General features: G+C 47.3%; 1 protein-coding gene across 2 annotated transcripts in view; it reads left to right on the top strand.

The window, feature by feature from the left end:
* Nucleotides 1–24507, top strand: part of PTER (phosphotriesterase related) — a 62017-nt gene extending 37510 nt beyond the window's left edge. For both annotated transcript variants that reach the window (XM_068126641.2, XM_068126642.2), the window contains 3 exons: nt 17604–17869; nt 21129–21269; nt 23206–24507. In XM_068126641.2, the coding sequence (XP_067982742.1) occupies nt 17604–17869; nt 21129–21269; nt 23206–23419 (621 nt within the window). In that variant the 3' untranslated portion in view covers nt 23420–24507. The remainder of the gene's footprint in view (nt 1–17603; nt 17870–21128; nt 21270–23205) is intronic.
* The last annotated feature ends 1669 nt before the right edge of the window (nt 24508–26176 follow it).

Genomic DNA, 26176 nt, shown 5'->3' on the forward strand with positions numbered 1-26176 from the left:
CACCAGTGAAGTGTGGTGCTGCGCACACACAACTTGCTTGCCAAAGAGGTAGGCCACAACGCGTTTGTTAAAACAAAAGAGTCTTTATTTCGAAAGCTCGAACTGCAGCACTGAGCGGGCTCGAGCTTAGAGCCCGCATATATGTGCCGAGGCCATGCCTAGTCCCCGGGCGTGGCCGATCGGTCGAAGGGCGGGGCATGTGCCATCGGTCCCCGCCTGGGCGCTCATGCCACCCACTGGTGCGCGGAATTATTACCCCTTGTGCCCGCCACAATATAATATAACAAACATCATGAAACATTTACATGTTGTAGTCCATTGTATAATTTAAATAAACATAAATGCAAATTTCGCATGTGGAAAAAGTAAGTACACCCTTGGCTCTAATAGGTGGTATTGCCCCCTTTGGCAGAAACAACCTCAAGTATGCGTTTCTTATAACTGTCTACCAGTCTCTGACATCGACTGGGAGAAATTTTTGTCCACTCCTCCATGCAGAATTCTTTCAGCTGTGCGATGTTTGAGGGGTTTCTTGCATGCACAGCTCGTTTGAAATCCCCCCACAACATCTCGATGGGATTTAGATCCGGACTTTGACTTGGCCGTTCCAGAACCCTCCATTTCTTTCTTTTCAGCCATTCCTTGGTGGATTTACTGGTAGGTTTAGGGTCATTGTCATGTTGCAAGGTCCACCTTCGTTTGAGCTTCAACTTACCGACAGATGGCCTCACATTATCCTCAAGCACCCTCTGGTATAATGAACAATTCATCGTGGATTCTATGATGGTGAGCTGCCCAGGCCCTGATGCATTAAAGCTGCCCCAAACCATAATATTTCCACCACCATGCTTTACAGTTGGTATCAGGTTCTTGTGGTCAAATGCTGTCCTTGGTTTTCGCCAAAGATGTCTTCTGGTACTGTGGCCAAATAGCTCTACCTTTGACTCATCTGTCCAGAGCACATTGTTCCGGAAGTGCTGGTCTTTGCCTCGGTGTTCATTGGCAAATTTTAGTCTTGCCCTGCTGTTCTTTCTGGGCAGCAAAGGTTTCCTCCTGGCACACCTCCCATGTTGATCAAATTTGTGCAGCCTCTTTCTAATGGTAGACTCGTGCACTTTGACATCAACAGTGGCAAGAGCTACCTGTAGGTCCCGTGATGACATTCTGGGGTTCTTCGAGACTTCTTTCAGCATCTTGTGGTCTGCTCTCGGGCTGAACTTGCTGGGGTGGCCTGGCCTGAACAAATTGGCAGTTGTTTGGAATCTTCTCCACTTGAAGATGATCTTCCGGACAGTCGAATGATTGATTTCAAATTGTTTGGAGATCTTTTTAAATTCCTTCCCAGACTCATAGGCATCTATAACCTTCTTTCTGAAAGCCCCAGAGAGCTCTTTTGATCGAGGCATGGTGACACCGCACACTTCAACAACAAAGAGCAAACCAAACGAAATATCTGAGGTTTAAATAAGACAGGTTCCTCCAAAATCATCTCTCACGATGTTCAAATCATTTGCACCTGAGCTGGTGCACCTCATTCTAATTTTAGGTATTTGAAGTAGTGATAAATGTAGGGGTGTACTTACTTTTTCCACAGGCGAAATTTGCATTTATGTTTATTTAAATTATACAATGGACTACAAAATGTAAATGTTTCATGATATTTGTTATATTATATCACCTTTATCTATCAATATTGTTGAATTGAAGATCAAATAGCTGTATGTTGAAATATGTTGAAAAAGTCAAAACTTTACATGGGGTGTACTTACTTTTTCACGTGACATTATATATATATATATATATATATATATATATATATATATATATATATATATATATATATATAAATGTATATATATATATATATATATATTGTTGCGGATATGAGATTGGCATCCATCCATATCCGCTTGTAAATATTCCCCTATTTCCTCCATACTTCCCAACTATCCCCAATCCCCCATTCCCTAGTCCCATTTTCTGTAAACAACACTCTGTAGACCCGACCTTCCCCTATTTCCCCCATTAAATGTCGCATCCAGGTCCACCGCATCTCACGTAGACAACTATAGGACATCTTGCTAGTTATTCTTAGTCTATGTCAGTTAAGGACTCGTTTCCATTAATTCTGACTCTTCGTTGCACCAGAATGTGATTGTATGGCACCGTTAGGAAGTTTAGGACCTCCCAATACCTCCCCGCAGCTCTTCCTCATGGTACAACAACAACAACAACAACAGCAACAACAACGGCGGCGGCGCGGGGAGTGCGCGTCCTCACTCCGGCTTGGTTGGTGGGGGGTGTTGGGAGGGCACCAAGCCTTTCCAACGAGCCGCCATCGGACATGTGCTCGACGGGGTTACCAAGTAGGGGCTCGCTGTCAGCTCCTCGTCAGGGGCGGAGCCCGGTAACCCCCGCACCCAATAGAAGCGGCGGACCGATCCCATCTGGGGCGGAGCCAATGAGCCGAGGGCGTGTCACTCCCCGCTGAGCATGCGCAGGAAGAGGGAGGTGACGTCAGATGCGCCCTCAGCTTGGAGAGAGAAGGACGCCACCTCCGAGCGCTGCAATACCTCCCCGCATCTCTGGACCGGACCGTGTTTGATTCTGCCCCTGAGCCAAGGTGCACCTTGTGCTATCGACTGCCTGTCCTTCCCTGCCATCAATCCCTGTGTAAGTCAGTCTTGTTCCGTTTGTCTGTGGTCTGTCTGGGATAGATAAGATTGTGTCTAAGTGCCTATCTCTTCTGTGCTTTACCTCTTACCTTGTAATCTACCCCTTTTCTCCACCACCAATTATATCCTCCTCCGGAGGTCTTGAGAACTGTACCCCTTGTGTCGTTTCATTTATCCCAGCCGTTGTGTCCTTTCCATCATTGATTTAGCGTAGCGCGATTCGGCCAACGTTCGAGTGGAATCGGGTGAGTTGGGGGTAATCGGGTAAACTGTGCGAACACGGCGGCCATTCCGCTCGGCCCATCATAACATCTTAAGCCGTGTCCGTAACAATTGGTGTCGGGAAGTGAGATTGGACCCGAAGCGCGCTTCACGCGCTCAAAATTATTAACAGGGAAATTTGTTTTGTTAAAAAAAAAAAAAAAAACCCAAATTTTGAAAGTCGCGCTATGGCAGATCAAGACGGCTGGGTTCCGGTAGAGGAGAGTGGGGTAGAATCGTCCCAGGACCCCAGGGAAGAAGTGGGGAAAATGGTGGAGGAGAGTAAAGAAGGTGTGGTTGAGGGGGTATCAGGCGCACAAAATGGCGCTCTCGCGCACGTGGTTACAGCGGCACCAAATTTTGCCGCGCCTGTGACCGTAGCAGCGGGCTTTGATGTGGGGGACTTCATGGCGCAATTCGCCGAGATGCTGAGAATAAACGGGGAGAAATTGAGAAACCAAATTGAAGCAACAACGAACGAAATGAGGGCCGATAGAGAGGCATGGGAGCAGAGGGACAGAGACCGCAAGTTGGGCGAAAGGGTCCCAGGGGTGCACGAGGAGGTAACGCGGGTCGGGAAGCGCCGGTTGAGCGAAGCGGAGGAAAGCACGGGTACAATGACGGGGGTAGAAATCGCGACACGGGGTTTGGAAAAGCCGGCGACCGATGAGGTAGAGGGTGTTTTATTAAAGCCAACGATCGTCGAGGGGAACAAAGACAAAGCAGTGCTGGGAATTAAAATTGAAGAGATGACGGAGGTAGCCCGGGAATTGCAGGGAGAAATGGAAAATGTGCAAAGTCCCTGCTCACATCACGATGCTGTGCTTAACCCGAATGGAAGTTTGCAGGTTTTGGTGCAGGGAGGAAGAAGAACCCCGAAGGTGAGACGTGCTGTATATTGTGCGGGTAGATTTTGTAAGAGGATGTTTAGCGACAAAAGAATTTTCGCGCGCTTGGGATCGAGGAAGCATCCGGGCGTTGGTGAAGGGTCCCGTGTGAGTGGAAAGGGCACGCGTGTGGAAAAAAAGTGTGCGTCAAGGGGTGAGCGTGTTACGAAGCGCGAGTGTGATACCGAGTGCGAGCGAGAATGCACGTCGGGGTGTACGGAGTGTGACACGAATAGTGAGTTGGTGATGGCGCAGGTGCGAGAGGGCACATCGGAGCGCGAGTGTGAAACCGAGTGCGAGCGAGAATGCACGTCGGGGTGTACGGAGTGTGACACGGAGAGTAAGGTGGTGGTGGAACATGTGCGAGGAAGCACACCTGAGTTGGTGGTAGCGCGAGTGTGGGAGAGCCCGTGTGAGCGCGTTAGTGGGTGGATGCCAGAGTGCACGCCCATGGTGAGTGTTACGGAGGATGTAACGGAGGAGAGGTGTGCGCAAGAGTGTGTGCGAGAGGTGTGGTGTGTAACAGGGAGAGCGTTGGTGGAATGTACGGACGGCGTTGGAACGCCGGGTTTTGTGAGGGTGAAAGGGGTAGCGTATGCGTGTGAGCATGCAAGTGAAGCATCGACGGTAACCGGGTTAGCGGTTAGGGCGACGGATAGCCGATGCGAGCACTCGGTGCGAGGAGCCCTTTGTTGGATGCGAGGCCCGGCGCGGGTCGATGCTGCGTCGCTTCTCTTCGAAGCGTCGTTGCCGATTCGGGCTTGGCCCCGCCCCGCACGGTCGAGTCCGGGCTTTGTCGGGCGAGGCGACCGGTCCGGTTCAAGGGCGAGTGGGAGGAAGCGGAACGGTGCCCCCTCGTGGGGGCGGGGTTCCGACCGGGGGAGATTGAGCCATCGGGCCCGGGACCGCAAGGTGCCGCGCCGAGATGGTGCGTGGAATCTCGGCCCAACCAAACCACCTCCCTTGAACCGAAAGCCGGACGGATTCAATCTGCAGGTGACCAAACCACCCAAATTCATTGCTCGGCTTTACGAACCGAGTTTAATGATGTCACGACGCACCGAGGCTAGGATATAGTGGACTGTGATGATGGTGATAGTGATAGTGATAGTGATAGTGATTTGAGACGAAATTTAGAATAGTGAATAGAATTGGCAGTAAATAGAAAATGTTTGATTTGTGGAATTTGGATGTGCAAAATTGATAGTGGGACCTCCCCGATGTGGAGGGATGGCAAATCCACCATCCCTCACAGTAAGGGGTGGGGCAAATGCGCACTAGCTTATGGGGTTGATGGCAGTGAAAACTAGCCCGGGTGGGTTAGGATATCGTGTGTAGGGATCTAGCGAAGATGACATTAGGTAACGTTAAGGTTAGTTAGTGACAAGGATACCTGTAGTGGGGACGCAGGTAGATTAGCGTGGATGATAATGACGTGGGAGCGCAATAGTTTAAAGGGACGACTGGGAAGCGCAAGTTTCAGAGGGGAGTAGTTAGATGAGATGATGCCGTGTGTTTGAGGATTGAACAGGTGTGATTGCACAGGTGTGCAACTGAACAGGTGTATGGAGCAGTGTATGAGTGAGTAAAGGTGATTGTGTATTGTGCTGACCGAAGGGTCCAGGAAGAGGAGGAGGGTGCAGGTGGCACCAGGTGTGAGTGCACAGGTGTGCACCAACAGGTGTATGGAATAAATGGTATGGAGTATTGGAATGGATGGTCGTGGAGTGAGTATGATGGAAATTGTGGAGTGGAGTGGATGGTGCGAAGGTGTGAATGGGGGAAGAGTGGACCCCCATCACGAATACCCGGGGCGGGTAGTGTAAGTGTTAGGTAGAGGGTATAGGTAAATTGTGGTTGGATATTGGCATCTGTGGTGCGAGTGGAAGAATGGTCTTTGGATGGGTGCATTAGTGTTGTGGAAATGGCTGGGCGTGTAGCCTGTTAGTGTGTGTAGTTGGTTTGGGCACTCCACCACTGTGAGGATGTCGGCCAGGTGAGGCCGCAGGTGGGCTCTGGGAGCCGTTAGTGTCAGTGGGTGCCTGAGGATCCCGGGTGTGGATCGGGCAGCCCGTGCCAGAGAGGGCACTGAGGGGGTGAGAGTGCGAGAGGGCCTTCCCCAGTTAGTTAGGTTAGGGTGAGGAGCAGGTAAGCTCGGGTGGCAACTACAGTGGTGGAGGTGTGCAGGTGGGTAGACCTGCTGGGAGAGCTACACGTCACAGCCCAGAAATTGTGCGAGGGCACCGGGAGATGAATCGGGGGAGTGAGACCCCAAATTGAGAAGCACCACAGTTTGGTCAATGGGAATTGGTTTTTAGAACCCATAGTGTAAGTTGGCCAATGGATTGGCAGGGAAAGACCCCGGGTAATGTAAAGTTGTTAAAGTCATTTAGGAAATAGTTAGGATTGATGAACCTGTCGCACCATATGCAGCCACTTACCTGAGGTGATGATGATGACTCCACACCTGTGTTCCTTTGTTTTGTGTTGCAGGAAAGGAGAATTGCTGTGTGGATTTGTGGGACGCATCACGACGTGGATGAGACATTGGGGTGATTCCATCTCTCCCTCCCTAGGAGGGACTGATGATGAATTGGTGATGGCAAATTTTGATGTTGAGTTGGAGATGGCAAATTTTGATGAGAGTTGGAAATGGCAAATTTGATTGGTTAGGAGGGAAAGAAGACGAATTTGGTTTATGGGAGGAACGGGGAAGACAGTAGGGACGGTTGTTGATGTGTAAAGTAGATGTTTATGGGTAGTGTTGTGTTTTGTGGATACAGTAAGGGGTAAGGGAGGGGCAATGTAGGTTACCTGGTGGGGGGGGGGGGGGGCGTACGGTAGGAACGTACCTGTCTCGCCTGGTTCCCATGTGCCCCCAGTGTGCATTACCTTGTATTGCGTGCACTTTTGCGCCCTTACCACCTTACTCACTTGTTTCTTTTGTCTCCCACCTCCGAGGATCTGGCTTTGGGGCAGAGAGAGAGGAGAGAGAGGTGCTGGCTCCGCAGTTGTGGGCCTGTACTTTCGCTGCTTGCTGCCTGGATCGATACACCATATGGACCGCAATTTTTGTGGCCGCCCACAATGGACCGCAGTCTTTTGCGGGCAAGCACCACCCGTTGATGGACCTTTGGGTCAACGTAGCACCTATGCCATACAGGTGAACCACTTTTAGTTGGCCCCCCTGACGGCCACAATTTAGAAATGGACGCGGTTGGCGACTTTCTTTATTTTTAAAGAAGCCAGAAGGCCAAGTGCACTCCAGGAAGGCAAGACCAGCGGCAGAACATCGGCCGGCTGCGACACCACCGGTGACCATGGACACTTGATTGTGCATTTTTATTGAACACTTTGTTGGTGCACCGGATGGTGCTGACTGTGTGTATGGGGTGGTGCTTTTGGTGCTTGGATGGGGTGCTCTGCACATTATTAAAGGCCGTAGGGCCACAGGGCACTTGTGGGTTGGTGTATCGATGCTGGCATGCGTGCTCTCTCTCTATGCATAACATCTGCATGTGTTCCTCAAAGAACAGGTCCTGGATCGTAGTGTAAATATCAGTGTAGTCTTGTATAAATGATGCTCCCTACCGGCTGTATGTTTAGTTTGAGGATTCTTTCCGCGATTCGGTTATCCTGTGGGTGTGTTTCTGCGAGGAGAAGGGTGCAACGTCGCAGGGGGACATATTTACTCATTTGTGAACATCTGTAAAACTGTCGCACTCAGGGTTGAGTTAATAGTAGAGGGAACTACATCTGAGTGCCACACTAAAGTAAGTAAAAATTTATCGGGTCGTGACGCCCCGAGGTAGAGAAGGGTGCAATGTTGCGGATATGAGATTGGCATCCATCCATATCCGCTTGTAAATATTCCCCTATTTCCTCCATACTTCCCAACTATCCCCAATCCCCCATTCCCTAGTCCCATTTTCTGTGAACAACACTCTGTAGACCCGACCTTCCCCTATTTCCCCCATTAAATGTCGCATCCAGGTCCACCGCATCTCACGTAGACAACTATAGGACATCTTGCTAGTTATTCTTAGTCTATGTCAGTTAAGGACTCGTTTCCATTAATTCTGACTCTTCGTTGCACCAGAATGTGATTGTATGGCACCGTTAGGAAGTTTAGGACCTCCCAATACCTCCCCGCAGCTCTTCCTCATGGTACAACAACAACAACAACAACAGCAACAACAACGGCGGCGGCGCGGGGAGTGCGCGTCCTCACTCCGGCTTGGTTGGTGGGGGGTGTTGGGAGGGCACCAAGCCTTTCCAACGAGCCACCATCGGACATGTGCTCGACGGGGTTACCAAGTAGGGGCTTGCTGTCAGCTCCTCGTCAGGGGCGGAGCCCGGTAACCCCCGCACCCAATAGAAGCGGCGGACCGATCCCATCTGGGGCGGAGCCAACGAGCCGAGGGCGTGTCACTCCCCGCTGAGCATGCGCAGGAAGAGGGAGGTGACGTCAGATGCGCCCTCAGCTTGGAGAGAGAAGGACGCCACCTCCGAGCGCTGCAATACCTCCCCGCATCTCTGGACCGGACCGTGTTTGATTCTGCCCCTGAGCCAAGGTGCACCTTGTGCTATCGACTGCCTGTCCTTCCCTGCCATCAATCCCTGTGTAAGTCAGTCTGTTCCGTTTGTCTGTGGTCTGTCTGGGATAGATAAGATTGTGTCTAAGTGCCTATCTCTTCTGTGCTTTACCTCTTACCTTGTAATCTACCCCTTTTCTCCACCACCAATTATATCCTCCTCTGGAGGTCTTGAGAACTGTACCCCTTGTGTCGTTTCATTTATCCCCAGCCGTTGTGTCCTTTCCATCATTGATTTAGCGTAGCGCGATTCGGCCAATTCGAGTGGAATCGGGTGAGTTGGGGGTAATCGGGTAAACTGTGCGAACACGGCGGCCATTCCGCTTGGCCCATCATAACATCTTAAGCCGTGTCCGTAACAATATATATATATATATATATATATATATATATATATATATATATATATATATATATATATAACATATATATATATGTATATATATATATATATACATATATATATATATACGTATATATATATATATATATATATATATACATATATATATGTATATATATATATATATACATATATATATATATATATATATATATATATATATATATATATACATATATATATATATATATATATATATATACATATATATATATATATATATATACATCTATATATATATATATATATATATATACATATATATATATATACATACATATATATATATATACATACATATATATATATATATATACATATATATATATATATATATATATATATATATATATATATATATATATATATATACATATATATATATATATATATATATATATATATATATATATATATATATATATATACACAGTATATATATATATATATATATATATATATATAAATATATATATATGTTGTCACGCAACCACCGAAATTAATATCTGGCGGTCGCGGATGCCGATCACGAAGGCTTAACTCCGAAGTGGAAACTCAATGGCGGATTCCAAAATCGAAAACACCTAAGCGCACGGAATGGAGGGAAGCGGCACAATTCCCCGCAGCCTTAACTGTGAAATCAACCATCCGGTAAACTGCGTTCAGATATATGTACAAAAATAATGCAAGGGTTTATTGGGAAAAGCAAAGACAGTAAAAGCATGCGCCGGTAATGAAATAAGGTACTAAATTGGGATCCCACACACACAGATATCAAATACAAACAGGGGATGTGAATTAATAAAAAGAACAAGTTATGCTAAATGTATACGCGGAGCTCGGCTTATCTGTCTTTATCGTCTTCTTCTGCTGCTGTCCAACATGAGCCCGCTCGGCCCGACCGCACACCATGAGGCCTTGCTCCAAGCTCCGATCCTCTTGCCGCCCACGAGGTCAGTGCACCAAGCTCCAAGGCACCCAACGCAGGCCAGCGGCTTACACAAGGTCGATCCCCACACAAAGCACGAAAAGACAGGAACAGAGAGAACACAGGTGTGGCTGCACGTCTCGTCCTTCCAACTTGCTTCTCAACTGCTCACTGCCAACTGTGCACTGCAAAACCAACTCTCGACCACAAATGTCACTCTCTATTGAACTGCCAGGGGCCAGGAGTGAACTCGTCTCAACTCAACACCAACTCGTGACTCATGGGCTGCGCGACTCTCACTCTCAGCCCTCCTACTCAACTACTGCTCAACTCCTGCTCAAATGCGCACACGGACTCTCGATCCAACTCCCAGCAAAGGCGTCCGGCGCTGTTAATATCCCTGGCCGGTGACATCAGCTTTGGTGCACTGTCTTGCCAATCAGAGCCTCCCCCGACTCGCCAGCTCGTCCAGGGGCACGCCCACTGCGCCACTCTCACTCCCGTCCCCTACTCCTTGGTCACAGCACGTGCTAAGCGAGGTGGATAGGCCTCTCGGAGGTGTAAATGGTGGCGGCCAATTGTGGCGATGTTCTGGCCTGATTTCTTCCTAAGTCATGTCGGGGGGGGGGGGGGGGGGGAGGGCATCATTAATGTTGTACTAAAGGTCCTAACTAGTGTCTATGTGGTCTGCAGTGCCATAAGGGACAAAGGTTTGACTACCAGGTGAGACATACAAGGGCTCTACTCATTATTCCCTTCACTACTTAACACACGAATCTCCTGGTAGATTCACAATCATACATCTTAGCCGACAAAATGCCTACACATGACTTATTTTAGGTAGATTCCCTATCGCGACAGTCGAAGCATGTTACCTACTCAGATCTACTCTGCTCTACATATATCACTACCCAAATTCGTAACAATATATATATTTGCATCCCAAGTCGAGGCTCGTTAAGGAGCTAGAACATAGAACGGCTGAGGGTGTTACAGAACAAAAGGAACAGAAGGAGAGGTGGAAGCACACCAATAGCAGGGTTGAAGGACAAAATAGAGGGAGACTTGGACAAATAAGGGATGTGGGGAACAGTGAGGGGTAGAAGAGGATGCACCGGGTAGTCAAGATTGATACAGAAGCAAATACCTGGAAGAAAAACTGGGAATTTGGAAAGAGGTTGGCTTGGTTGATGAGGGTAGAAAAGATCATGGTTTTGGATAGGGGGTGATTTGAGATGGTGGTGAACCATCTCAAACCATCTCTCAGCCTTTTAGACCTGGAGGGAAGTATGAGATGGAAGAGAATGCAGAAGTTGGTTCAACAAGCAGGAAAAAGAGGAATGAAAGAGTCGAGGGGAACATTGGTTCTGGATTTTGGGAGTTTCTCCAGAAGGGGGTTTAATAGTGGGCCGCATGCACCCTGCAGAAACCTGGGGGAAGGAAGGGGAGAGAAAGCACAGAAAGAGCAGAGAGTGCAAGACCAGAAAGTAGGTGGTAGAAGACAAAGCATACTGACGTCTCTGTGATGTGAAAGTGATAGGCCCATAGACTCAGCTTCTTCCTGGGAGACACCAAAGATCGTAATGGCCTTGCTTTCCATTGTGCTAAGCTGAGCAACGTGTGAGGCAGGGGCACTAATGCAGAGGGGAGAGCAGTACTCCATCAAGCTGTGGACAAACGCCTTGTTGGTGGATAAGAGTTCAGATGTGCCAATATTGGACTTTGCAGATGGAAGATTCCCAGTTTTGGAGGCTTTGGTGGCCAACTTTGAGATGTGGTTTACCCAGGAAGGATCATGGCTGATAGTGAGACCCAAGGATTTGAATGACTGAACTTCTTCCAGACGATTGTTATGACAGTAGATGGGAGGGTTTGCCAGATGGTCCTTTCGGAAAGAGATAGTGAGAGTGTGAGATTTGTTGGGATTGAAAGTCACATTCCAAGTGTTTGACCATTTTGTGATTTTATCAAGGTCTGCGGAGAGGGAAGAGGCTGCTGCCTGGAGGATGAAGGACGATACGGCAGAGGGTGGAGTCATCAAGAAAGAGATAAAGAGGATTTTCCAGAAAGTCCGATAAATTGTTGATGAAGATTAGGAATAGAACGGGGCCTGGGATACTGCCTTGGGGATCTGCAGTCTTAACAAGGATAATTCCATTGAGACTAACGTGGTGCTGATGAGAGTAAAGAAAGTTAGTAATCCAAGAGTGGAGTTTGCTTTGGATGCCAAAAGCAGAGAGTTTGGAAAGCCAGGCAGGATGCCAGACTGAATCGAAAGCTCGATATATGTCTCGAGAGACATCCCTGATCTCATGTCTGATATTAGGGGCCTCCATCGATTGTTGGGAGAGGAGCAGTAGCATGTACAAGGTAGAGTGACCTGGTCTGAATCTGAACTGATTATCTGAGATAAGGTTGTTGGAGAAAAGGAAGGATTTAATTGTAATGAAATTGTGTCTAAGTGGAACCCAGGTGCTATGCTGCCTCTGACCACTGAGAGGCTCCCATAAGAACTCGGACGGACAGTGCTCCGAGCATTCCTGTGACATTTATTCTGTGTGGTGTTGTGCATACTCAGATGGTACGTATTACTAGATGATCCAGGCTTGCTTGCACTAATTGCAAATCCATCTTTACACTTATGATTACGGTATACTGATATGATGCTTGTTGATTTCTTGCAGGTGTTGCTAGAGATCGATTCTGAATTAAACCTACTATTGGGACAATGTTGTAGATCTGATTTTTACAACAACTAATTCAGAATCTTCTCTTCATCTTGAACGAGAACAACATGGCTCATAAGTCATCAGCTGATACAAGTTCCAATCTTTGGCGCGGACCCCCAAGCTCCGGACGCATCTGCACAATTGCTACACTGGTTAAAGCTACTGACCAGTCACCTGGATGCGCAGGCCAAACTCACCGATGCCACAAGGCTGGCGGTGCTGCACTCCAAAGTGAACCATACTGTGTACACGTCCATTTCTCAGTGCGGAACGTATGATACTGCTGTGGAAGAAATGAAACGTATTTACATCAAAACTCGGAGTGTGGTCTACACCCGATGTCTGCTCGCGACTCGTCGACAAGAACCGACGGAGACCATCAACCAGTTCGCTCAAGACCTCCGCCGGTTACTGAAGGACTGTACTACCGAGACACGCACCCATGCACAAGTTTGTGATGATCTTGTGCGGGATTCTTTTGTTTCTGGAATTCGGTCTCCAGTCATCAGACAAAGATTACTTGAAGAAGAAGATCTGACACTAGAAAAAGCTCTTCGGCTATCTCTCCTATACAACGAAGCACAGGAACAAGCCGACGCGTATGACTGTCCATATGTCACTGCAGGATTAACCCGACCGACACGACTGGAGAGAGCTACCGCCGAGCAAGCGGATGCTGCATCTTCGCCGGAATCGGAGACACCCGATGTGCTTGAGGAACTCGACCCGAGTGTTACAGCGGCCGCTGCTGCCTGACCCAAGCCAGGAAGTAATGCCTAGTGCTATTTCTGTGGGAATCGGAACCATCTCAGGTCGGTTTGTCAAGCTAAGGAGGCGACGTGTCATTTGTGTTCAAAGAAAGGTCACTTTGCAAAAGTTTGTCGTTCGTCTCGGGGCCGGCGAAATCGCCCGACACTGAATGTGCTTCTCTCTCCGTCCGTGAAACAATCGGCGCCTCGCGCGGCCTTGATTGGAATCGCCCCTCTTCGTGGGCCCCGAGCTGAGCGCTCGACCTTGATGAGGCTTACTGCACCGACTAAACAAGTCGTGCAATCACAATGGTATGCGGCTCGACCGTCCTTGACAGGAATTCTTTCGACGCCCAGCACACTTCTGGGTTTGGCTTCCCGATCGGCGTACGCTGGCGTCGAATCTCCGCGCGTGGCACGAGCGCCCTCTAGCGGCGGCACGATCGACCTACGATCTACTTTGACTACACGACAGCAGGGATCTCCGCGCGTGGCTCGAGCGCCCCCTACCGACGGCCCGACCGCCCCACGTTCGACGTTGACTACAGGAAAGACATTAGCGGGCGTCGGATCCACATGCGAGGCTTGAGTGCCACCTCTCGACGACTCGACTACTGCAGGGCCACTGGGCCTGTCCAGCGCTGTTATTCCACTCATGTTTGAAGGAAAATTTGTGAATGCTTTAATCGACACGGGCTCCACTGATAGTTATGTCGATTTATGACTTGTTCAGAAGTATGGCTGGCCGATTCTCGGGCCAAAACGCAGAATCTTCATGGCTTCTCAAGGGCTATGGCTCAGCGCTCAGGGGGAATGTCGACTAAAGCTTGTGATTAAGGGTCGAATGTTTCCGGATGTGCATTTAATGGTCTTACCAGCATTATGTGCAGAAGTTTTGCTAGGACACGATTTTCTCCGGCGACATGGGCGTTTGGAAATGGAATTTGGTAGTGCTGATACTCCTGCTGTGTGTGCTCTTGCAGGGATGGAAATTGAGCCACTGTCGCTGTTTCCCAATATGACTACTGACTACACCGGTTGCTGTTAAATCGTGACGCTACTCACGGGCTGACATGCAATTCATTGCTGAAGAGACTGCGCAGCTATTAAAGGAAGGTATTATAGAACCTAGTCGGTTGCCTTGGCGGGCCCAAGTTTTGGTGGTACGAACCGAATCGCACCGCAAACGCATGGTAATCGACTATTCGCAGACGATTAATCGGTTTACCCAATTGGACGCCTACCCACTCCTGGGAATGGATTCTCTGGTACGACAGGTGGCACAGTACTCGGTATATAGCACTCTCGATCTACGTAGCGCGTATCATCAGATTCCCATCTCCGAGGCAGATCGCATCTACACTGGGTTTGAATCCGGACCGAGGTTGTACCAGTTCACCCGGCTACCTTTCGGGGTCATGAATGGGGTTCTTGCTTCAAAAGGGCTATGGACGACCTCATTGCTAAGGAGAATTTAACCGATGTCTTTGTTTATCTGGATAATCTCACGGTTTGCGGGTACGACGAAGCACATCATGATGCTAATCTGAAGCGCTTCCTAGAGGTTGCGCACAAGTATCGACTGACTATGAACGAGGCTAAATGTCGCTATTCTGCTCGAACGATAGATCTCCTGGGGTATACCATGACCCACGGCTCTATCGCTCCGGGTAAGGAGCGTCTGCGACCCTTGCTCGACATGGCCCCACCCCACGATTGTGCTTCTTTGAAGCGTGCTCTCGGGCTGTTTGCTCATTAATCTAAGTGGGTTCAAATTTTTTCCGAGAAGCTTCGTCCACTTGTGGATTGCGATGCGTTCCCCATGAGTCACGCTGCTCAGGCCGCTTTCCATGGCCTGAAGTCCGACATCGTTGGCGCCGCTGTGTCGACGATTGACGAAAACAAGTCCTTTGTTTTGGAAAGCGATGCGTCGGACCATGCGATAGCTGCTACATTCTCTCAAGGGGGGCGACTTGTGGCCTTCTTTTCAAGGACACTCTCCTCCGCGGAATGAAGACACTCGTCTGTCGAAAAGGAGGCGTATGCCATTATCGAGTCGATCAGGTGTTGGCGTCCATATTTGCTCGGTCGATGTTTTCAAATCATCACAGATCAACAGTGTTGCCTTTATGTACAACACGCAACATGCTCAACGCATTACGAATGAGAAAATCACTCGCTGGCGGATTGAGCTCACCGATTTCTGTTACAGAATCAAATATCGCCCGGGGCGGGATAACCTCGTTGCCGATGCTTTATCACGGCCTGCGGTGTGTGCGAGTCTCACCTCCTTTGAGGATCTGCGCGTTCTTCATGACACCTTGTGCCATCCCGGCATGACGCGTTTCGCTCATTATGTGCGCAGTCATAACTTACCCTATTCCGTTGAGGATATTCGTCGGCTCTGTCGCACTTGTTCCGTTTGTGCTGAATTCAAACCTCGCTTCTACAACCCTCCGATGGGTACGCTGGTCCAGGCCACTCGGCCGTGGGAGAGATTAGCAATGGACTTCAAAGGACCCCTGCCGGCTTCACCGGCTTCGAGTAATTCTCGTTATCTACTCACGATAGTTGATGAGTTCTCCAGATTCTCATTTGCTTTCCCGTGTGGCGATATGTCTGCTGCTACGGTTATCCAGTATCTGCAGAACTTGTTTTCTATGTTTGGGAATCCGGCCTATGTGCACACCGATCGAGGTGCGGTGTTCGTGTCCCAGGATGTGAGGAACTTCTTGCTGCAGCATAATATCGCTTCTAGCTATACTACTCCGTATAGGCCACAGGCGAATGGACAGGTGGAACGCTTTAATGGCATTATATGGAGAGCCGTTACTCTGAGCCTTAAGTCCCGCGGACTAGGACTGGACTGATGGGCTGGGTCGCTACCCGGGGCGTTAAGCTCGATTAGGACTTTATTGTGCACCGCTACAAATCAAACTCCCCACGACCGTATGTTTCGTTACCCGCGGCGTTCAGGCAGTACTCGTCCTCTGCCGGGCTGGCTTGCTGAGCCCGGACCGACTTTTCTCAAACGCGCGGTTCGCACGAGTAAATATGACTCGCTCGTAGACAAGGTGCGCATTCTCCAAGCCAATCCCGAGCACGCTCGTGTGCTGTTGCCCAATGGATGGGAGTCTACGGTCTCGGTGCGCCATCTGGCCCCATGCGGGGATATTGACGAGCCGGCTTACGGCACAGTTGATCCGAAAATGGAGAATCTAACGGCTACCCCATCGGCACATGCACCCGATCCGGGTGGCTTTGTGGGGCCACCGCCATCACCCGATTTAGGAGGGTATTCCGATGTGGGGGATTCCGGCCTCGGGGATGTGGCATCCGGTGCCTATCGGACCCGCGCCGGGAGAGAAATTCGCCGCCCCGACCGCTATGGTTGGACTGACTGACATGGACCGATGCTATCTAATTACTCTGCTGCTATGCTTCGCTAGCTTGATTTCCGCCTAGGGGTGGTGTAGTTTTAACGAGGGCGAGAATGTAATGAAATTGTGTCTAAGTGGAACCCAGGTGCTATGCTGCCTCTGACCACTGAGAGGCTCCCATAAGAACTCGGACGGACAGTGCTCCGAGCATTCCTGTGACATTTATTCTGTGTGGTGTTGTGCATACTCAGATGGTACGTATTACTAGATGATCCATGCTTGCTTGCACTAATTGCAAATCCATCTTTACTCTTATGTGATTACGGTATACTGATATGATGCTTGTTGATTTCTTGCAGGTGTTGCTAGAGATCGATTCTGAATTACACCTACTATTGGGACAATGTTGTAGATCTGATTTTTACAACATTAATGTCTATCGCGATGATGGATTCCATGACCTTGCTGATTAGTAGTCGGCTGATTGGTCTGTAGTTGAGGAGATCGGTTTGTGTACCTTGTGTTTATCTAATGCGGTGATGTTGGTTGACTTCCAAGCAGATTGAACATGACCTTGGGCAAATGATAGGATGTACAGAACAGAAACAGGATGTGCAAGAGGAGCGTAGTGGCTTTTTAAGACATGTGAGTTGATGACGTCTGACCCAGTTGCAAAATCATAGTCGAGGGTTGTCCCAAACCTCTCCTTCACAGGTGCAAACGACACATGGTCCAGGAGCAATTGGTTGTGACTGTGTTGGGTTGGCAAAGATAGCGAGCGGATGGGATTGTGGTTTTGGAAGGAAACACAGAATTGAGGCATTCGGCCTTTTCACGAGCAGAGTCTGCAGTGGTGCCATTTGAAGTTAGGGAAGGGATGAAGGGGGAGCATACACCAGAGAGAGACTTAACAAGGTGCCACCAAATTATAGAGGAGGGAGACCAGTTTGAAAGTTCAATCTACCATACCCCTGTTTCACCATACCCCTATTTCAGCTGGCAGAAGTCATGAGGCGTGAGTTGCTGGAGGGTGTTGATGGAACCGGGATTTGCTGTGGTATCATCGGTGAGATTGGTTGTTCTTGGCCAATCACAGAGAGTGAGATCCGCGTGCTTCGTGCTGCAGCTACCGTGCAGGCCTCTCTACGCTGCCCCCTCATTGTGCATCCTGGAAGACACCATGATTCACCTTTCCAAATTGTACGCCTGCTCCAGGAATCTGGCGCTGACCTTCATAAAACGGTCATGTCCCACATTGACAGGTACGACCGGCAGATTGCAGAAGGAATCATAGTGATTGAGATGCCCGACAAAAGTGGCCTTCACATAACATTCCATTGAAAAATAATAATCAATAACCTGACCACGGCCATCTAATGTCTATCGCAAGTAGGGTGGGGAGGTGGGTGAGGGGTGGGGGAGGGGGGGGGGGGAATATGCGAGCACTCACTCACTGGGTGGGGCATGGGCATAGCCTGGAATAACTAAGCAGTGATTGGCTGAATTCAAAGCCATATGTAGAAAAGAGAATCCCACACTTTTTAAAGGATACTTGATGTTCTAACATACCAGACTCTGGCGTAATGGTTAGAGCGTCTGCTTCAAGACCATCTTGTCTGGGAGGTCTGTGGTGCTAACTTCGGCCTAATCATACCAAAGACTTTAACCTTAAGATGCATTGGTTCAGGTCCAATGGACCGGGCTGCCATTGAAATTCACATAGAATGCCCTCGAGCCATGCATCAGCCATGCAAATTCTTCCTTTGTGTTTCGATCACAATCTATATTTCCTACAAGCCGCCATTTTGTTTGATTCGCGATATTCACCAACACTGAGAGTGCGAGCGCCAAATTAGATTGGTCGAGATCAATGGCATAATATTTTGTCCAAGTACTGCAAAACTGGAGGTGTTTGAAAGTAGCAAGAAGCTGGTGTGTGTGTGTGTGTGTGTGTGTGTGTGTGTGTGTGTGTGTGTGTGTGTGTGTGTGTGTGTGTGTGTGTGTGTACGTACGTGTGTGTGTGTATGAAAGGATCTAAACCTGGAGGAAGAACGGTGCTCAGCTGATGATCCATGCAGTCGGGAAACGAGTCAGTTGCTTACGGGTTAAGGTTCTTGCTTAAGGACTTTAGGTGGAGGAACTATGTTTGAGGTTTACAATTTAAATAAAGTTGAATATGGGATGTTGTGAAATTAACATCATTTACAACAATCCTTTAAATTATTTATATTTAAGTTTAGGAACAACCGATACTGTACAATTAAGTGTGTGTGTGTGTGTGTGTGTGTGTGTGTGTGTGTGTGTGTGTGTGTGTGTGTGTGTGTGTGTGTGTGTGTGTGTGTGTGTCTGTGTGTCTGTGTGTGTCTGTGTCTGTCTCTCTTTGTGGCTTTCTTCGTTATGCACGGCCACATCTATTAAGTTACAAACTCCAAACAAATACAACTTTGTGTGGGGGGTAACATTGACTATGTGGCCGCGGCCTCACGTGGGAGTGTGTGGAGCGACGGGACATAAATTCTCTTTGTGAATGTGTGTTGGGTAGCGCCACCTGGTGGTGGTGGTGGTAGTGGGTATTACAATTTTTTTTTTTTACCTGGGCAAACTGAGGTTAAAGCACTCTTTGCACGGGTAAATTTGCCCTCCTTCCCTCCGCCAACCCCCATCCAAAAACGGATGGGAATATCAAAGCCTGTCATCGTGTGTGTGACGTTTTCAGTGGGAAGGAACATCAGTACAAACAGGGGGTCAGCGGACATGAGGACAGGAACGCAAGGGCTTCGCTGCCAACCATAGGAGCACCAACGGCCTGCTCACGAGAGGGTCTTCCTCCAATTGGGGGACCAATCCATGTCCGCTATTATAAACACCACTCGAGACGTAGAAACACAATCATGCACCAGGTTAAAGGGTATGGGGTGGGAAGGGAGGCGTTCAAGGACTCTAAGCACTGGTAAATTTGGCTTCATTTCCTTCTTCTCGTCCAAAATGGAGCGGCTTGTCAAAGTGGGAAAATAATAACCAGAGGGAGCCGGGGACATTGTGCGAGGGAAACACCTCTAGCAGCAAGGGACATGACGACTAATTGGTCCATCAGCAAAGTGACAGTTCGGCTCTTCTAGTGTGTCTATATATTTTTGTATCTATTTATGTATATATATATATGTATATATCTGTGAGAAATAGCAGAAACTCTACAATACAAGCAGGGTGCCTCATTTGCATTAAATAAACTAGCAACGGTACCTACCCTACGGGCGGGGCTTCAATTGAGAAGCCCAAATAAAAAGGCTAAATATCAGAAATTGAAGGCTTTTTTTATTTTAAACGATTCATATAAACATCCGTTGAATCATATCACACGCAAATCATCAAAATCTAAACAGTACATGGCGCCCATTTTGAAAAAAGATTGAATTCTGTAATACGGAAGCGGCCGCTACACCTGTTTCTCAGTCGCTTTGCACATGCTGCCGTGTTTCTAAGCCGCACGTTTATATAGGAAGAGTTCATCGGGAGTCGATCTACTCTCTCCTGGTACGTAGAATTTCAACAAAGCCACATCACTGTTCATATCGGTAAATATTATTTCATCGTGTTTGGGAAAATTGGAAAAACAATATAGCCTATTTTATTCCAGGGGGTCCTAAGATCACCCACCCAAAATATTGTTGTGATCGGTTAGCCGTTTTTGCGGTACCTGGGAACGGACAGACAGACGGACGGACATTTGGTGAATTATAGTTAGATAATTAATCGGAAGAAATCAAATAAGTAGCGGACGATCTTCAAGACGATCGATCTTTCATTTTCAGACAAGCTTTCGGCCAACACAGGCCTTCTTAGTGTTCCTCGTTTAAATCGAGGAAGATTTTTGATAAAATCTGACACCCCCACCCCAAGCAATGCCTTGTAACGCTAGATGAGACACCCCTGAGATAATAAAAAAATATATAACCACCTTTAGAGGCCATTTTTCCCTGCAAAGCAGGGGTGGCCTTTTTCAGGAACCGTGGTTGTTGTTGTTTTTTGGTCCCCTTTTTGAAGCAATGTTTTACGGCCGGATGCCCTTCCTGACGCCAACCCTTTTTGCTGCCTTTAACGACAAGCAGGGAATGTACCAGTGAACTGGTGCTCAATTAGCCGACCTCGGAAGGTATGTAAAGAGGCTGAGTCAACCCCCCTGGCGTTAATTCAGCGATCGACCGGGATTCGAACCCAGGATCCTAGGATCCTAAGCCGGCACCCTAGCCGCTAGCCCAACCCAACACCCCTGAGATATGACATATAAACACTTGAAGACACTCCAGATAACTTTGACCATGTTATTCTCATGTTTTTATTCTCTTGTGCTATCAACATGGACAACTAGTTAACAAGTATTTTTTATTACCATTCCAGATGTTGTTTTGCATTTAAAATTTGTTCACTGTAGTTATTGTAGGATCTCCAATAAAGGTTTAATTTCTGAAAATCCCTTGTATACTATTTTATCATTAATGACTCCCGGTTGCATTTGGGCAGAACACTGTTTGAAAAGAATCAGCTGCTGGAGTTTGCAAAGCTGGGCTGCTATTTGGAGTATGACCTCTTTGGCTTAGAAGTCCTTGACTACGAACTCAACTTGAATGTGGACATGCCCTGCGATAGTGAGCGAATCCGCAGGTAAGACATCCTGCATTTATGGATACAAATAATAATAACAATAACAAGACGGAGAATTGCAAAAATAAATAAAATAAATAAATAAATATTGCTTTGCAATACATGTCCCTTACTGGTCCAAATGTATGTTTTTTTTTTTTGTTTTGTTTTTTGTTTGTTCTTTTGTATACAGAGGTCGAGGCTCGTGAAAGAGCTAACATTTATCAAACAAACAAGCAAGCAAACGAAGTATATAAACAGGGGAGCGGTCGACAAGATGGGGAGAGAAGGGGAGGAAGCACACAAACACAACATTTGAGAGCAGGGACATCGGGAGATGTGTGGGAGGGAGAGGGCCTGGGGGGAGGCAGGATAGGTATAAAACGCAAGGACACCAAGGACTTCCAGGAAAGAAGACAAAAGTCACCTCACAAAAGTGGATTTGGGGTGAAATTAGCGGGGGTAGAAAAGATCAAGGTTTTGGATTGGGGAAGATAAGAGATGGTGGTGAACAGCCGTTTTAAAGACCTGGAGGGTGGAGTGGGATTGAAGGGAGTGAGGGAGTTTGTTCCAGAGGCGGGAGAAAAGAGGAATGAAGGAGTGAAGGTGAGCAGAGAGTCTTGATTTTGGCAGTTTAACCATAAGAGGGTTGCAGGCAGATCTTGTGCGACCTGCAGGAATATTTGGGGGACAGAGCCCAGAGAGAGCTGGGGGAGCAAGGCCGGAGAGGAGTCGGTAGAAGACGGAAAGACCACCAACCTGCCTGCGGTGAGTGAGTGAGAGGCCCTTGAAGTTAGCTTCATCGCGGGAGATTCCAATGATTCTGAACGCTTTGGTTTCAACAGCGTGAAGACGAGCTAGGTGTGAGGCAGGAGCACCAGCCCAGAGGGGAGAGCAGTCCTCCATTGAGATGCGGATGAAAGCCTTGTATGTGGTGAGGAGCTCAGGTGTGCCAAGGAAGGACTTCGCAGGACGGAGGATGCCCAGTCGGCGACTGGCTTTGGAGGCCAGATTTGAAATGTGGTTTTCCCAGGAAAGATCATGGCAGATAGTGAGACCCAAAAGCTTGAGTGACAGAACTTCTTGGAGAGGATTATTCAGAAAGTAGATGGGAGGGTTGTCCAGTCGGTCTTTTCGGAGAGACATAGTGAGAGTGTGAGATTTGTCAGGATTGAAAGACATGTTCCACTTGTTTGCCCAGTCTGTGATTTTGTCCAGGTCTTCAGAGAGTGAGGAAACCATAGGAGCACCAACGGCATGAACACGAGTGGGTCTTCCTCCAATGGGGGGACAAATCCATGTCCGCTATCACAAACACCGCTGGGGGCGTAGTGAAGCAATTATATAAATGATTATAAAGGATGATAAATTATATCTCATAAATAATTACAATTTTGTCACATAATTTTTTGGCATGCCTTGGACAATGCCATCTCTTTCGTAAAACATTTTCAACAAACACATTTGGAAGTTGTACAAAAGATGTTTGCAGACGAGTGCCATTTTTCTGTCCCATTTTCCACTGAAAGATGTCATCTGCGGTGTTGTTCTGGAGAATATGGTATTCTTTAACAACGACATTGGAGAACTAGAGAGTTCATGGAACACAATATCTCGTGTTACGCGATACGATACCCAGTGTGTATATCTAGTGTTCAAGTATATACTTCAATTTTAAGCATAGCCCCGAGTGTGCTGAGGGTCATCTCTTGAGGTTGCAGTTCAGACCTCTGCTGAGTTGGGGGAGCCCTCCTGGTCCGAAATCAAAAAACTCAAAAGCGATTAAACGTTGAGTACATCGGACTATTGAGTGTCTTGTTCGTGGATGTTTTGCAATGTCCGTCGTAAGTCGAGTCACGAATATTACACATCTGCGTTTTCTGTCTAACTTGCAATTTTGTTTAAAAAAAAACCCCCAAAAAACCATTATACATACACCTCTGTGCTTGTCTGGCAGGATACAGATGCTACTGGAAGAAGGTCTTGTCGATCAGCTGCTCATGTCCCACGATATCTTCTCTTGCCACCGCTTGTCACGATTCGGTGGGCATGGATATTCGCACATCCTGCAGAACATCGTGCCCAAGATGAAGCGGCGGGGTGTGCCACAAGCTGCCATTGAACGCATGCTCATACACAATCCTCGCACCTGGCTTGCCACATGTCGCTAGGGTGCTCACCTTATAATGAGACCTTTAAGTCAAGATTAAAGTGTGAAAGTTGTCTTCAAACAATTTGAGAAATAACTTCTGGTTCTGCCGTTTTTGTGAGTGTAGTTTTCTCGGTTCCGTGAAATCCTCTCCAAAAGCCGCATTGGATCTGTCTTGTCTAACTATTGGTTCACGAGTTATCAAGTGACCACTATATTCGTCATGGGTGTGCGTCTGTCTGTCTGTCTGTGTGTCTGTGTGTGTGTCTGTCTATCCGCAGCATAACTGCCCGATGATATCATCCGATCTTGATGAAACTTGGGTGGGAAGTTGATATCATGATCTAGTTGTGTCCTGCCTTGAGTGGGCGTATTGCGCCCATTGTGGGAGGAGCCACGCCCGAAAAATATGTCTTTTTAGGGGGTAATCGAGTTCAAACTACATCTTCTCCAAGGGAGTTGGTGGAATCTGACAGGGGTTTCGGTATTTGGTTAGGCCAATGTAATGTCCCCACGGAACTCGATTTTTCCTTTTCGCCTCAAGGTCAAGGTCACAAGGTCACGAAATTTAGAAAAGTCGATTTTTGATGGTTTTATTACATTGTTCGCTTCCTGATATGGTGAAATGTCGTACATGATCTTATATTATCACATACATTATGAAATACAAGTTTTCCAACAAATTTCAGAATCTTTGACCATTGAAGGTCACAAAGGTCAAATTTTCAAAGTTGTCGGAATCGAACCGACTTTTCGGTATTGTGTAGCTAACTAACCTCATAACTGATTATACAATATTTTCTATCTCATTTCAAGGTCAGTAAGCTTCGTTTTGACATTTCAAGGTCACAAAGGTCAAATTTTCAAAGTTGTCGGAATCAAACCGAATTTTCGGTATTGTGTAGCTAACTAGTCTCATAACAGATAATACATTCCTATTTATATATTTTGAATGTCGGTTTTGACTTTTAAAGGTCACAAAGGATGGCCATTTCAAAGTAGTCCGTCCTTTGTCATTGAATACCGCTCGCTCGTGAACCATCGTCGTCTCCTGACTTGTTGTCTTTTGTGTCCCTGTGCTGTTAATCATATCATGAACCTTTTCTTATATTCTTGTGCGTTCTTTCTCGGTGCTGTAGTAATGTTTATGAGTTTGTGTTTGTCTAGGCCTCGGTGAGGCTGTGTGATCGTGACTGATAAACCTTCCACTTTCTCCCTTCCTTCCTTTTCTTCTTGTAAATCTTAAGGCCAAACTCGAAAAACAGTTCAATTCTTCACAGTCCTGTTGGCACTTTGTCAAGTCCATCTCTGGTTTGTGCTCCCTTCACCCCTCAAGTCACTTCAAATGTCCTCACCACAGACTCCACTCGAGAGAAGACAGAATGTCTGAACTCATACCTACCTTTCTTACTTTTTCCGCTTCCGCAGTCAATTTGTTTCTATCACCATCTCCTCTCTGACTGGAGGCTTGGCTCATTGTCTTGGGTCTGGTCTTGTTCCTCATAAACGGTGCCTATAGAAAGTCTACATCCCCTTTCAAAAATTTCACCTTTTTATGTTGAAGGCTCCAGTCACGGACTATATAGTCCTCATCGAGGTCAGGCCTTAAATAAAAGAACCACATTGATAGAAAAGTGAAGAAAGTGAGAACCGTTTGAGTTTTTGAGAAAGTCAGAAGAAAAAAAACTTCTTTATGAAAAGGGGAAGGTCGTAAGTGTTTGGAAAGACATGAGAGGGTAAAATTTCCATAGTTTGGCAGTGGAGGTGAAGAACAAACATCATAATGGCCCACCATTGATTTCCCAATGGTCACACAATAATCATGCGATGTAGTAACTTGTCGAGTATTCCGTTGTCTCACTAATGGCGGAGGTACACGAGCAGCAAGTTCTTGGGAGCAGAAACTGAAGTAATATTTGTAGAAAAGAGAAAGAGAGGCAACTCTGTGGCGTAATTCGAGCTGGTCGAGTTTTGGTGTCAGATTGGAAGAGTTCATAAGTCAGATTACCTTGGATTAAATTCTGTCCAGTAAACATGTGGAGCTAGAACCTCCCCAGATGTGAGAGCAGTAACTCTACACAAGGACGAATCATTACTTTATATAGTTGAAGCAACTGTTGAGAGTTGAAGAAATCTTGACATCTGAACAGGACTCCTCGTTTCTTCGAGGTAGACTTGGCTATTTGTGTAATGTGTGGATTCCAGGATAAATTTGAAGTTAGGGTAATACCTAGTAGGTTTATTATATCACATGGTCAAGATAATTATCAAAATCAAGACTCTCTGCTCACCTTCACTCTTTCATTCTTCTTTTCTCCCGCTTCTGGAACAAACTCCCTCACTCTCTTCAATCCCACTCCTCCCTCCAGGTCTTTAGAACAGCTGTTCACCACCATCTCTTATCCTCCCCCATCCAAAACCTTGATCGTTTTTACCCCCGTTAATTCACCCCAGATCCACTTTTCTGAAATACCGACTTCTTTCCTGGAAGTCCGAGCAGTGTCCATGTGTTTTTTTTAACTCTCCCCCCACCACCCCCTTCCCACGCCTCCTCCCCCCAATCCCTCCCCCTCCCACAGATCTCTCGATGTCCCTGCTCTCAAATGTTGTACTTGTGTGCTTCCCCCTCTCTCCCCATCTTGTTTCCCACTCTCTTTATTATATGTCTTATGTGTCCGTTTGTTTTTTTGTCATGAATGTTATCTCTTACACGAGCCTCGATCTTGTATACAAAACAACAACAACAACAACAACAACAACAACAACAACAAAAAAAGAA

Source organism: Myxine glutinosa, chromosome 10 (genome assembly GCF_964187855.1).
Source record: "Myxine glutinosa chromosome 10, kmMyxGlut1.1, whole genome shotgun sequence".
In the NCBI taxonomy this organism is placed as follows: Eukaryota; Metazoa; Chordata; class Myxini; order Myxiniformes; family Myxinidae; genus Myxine; species Myxine glutinosa.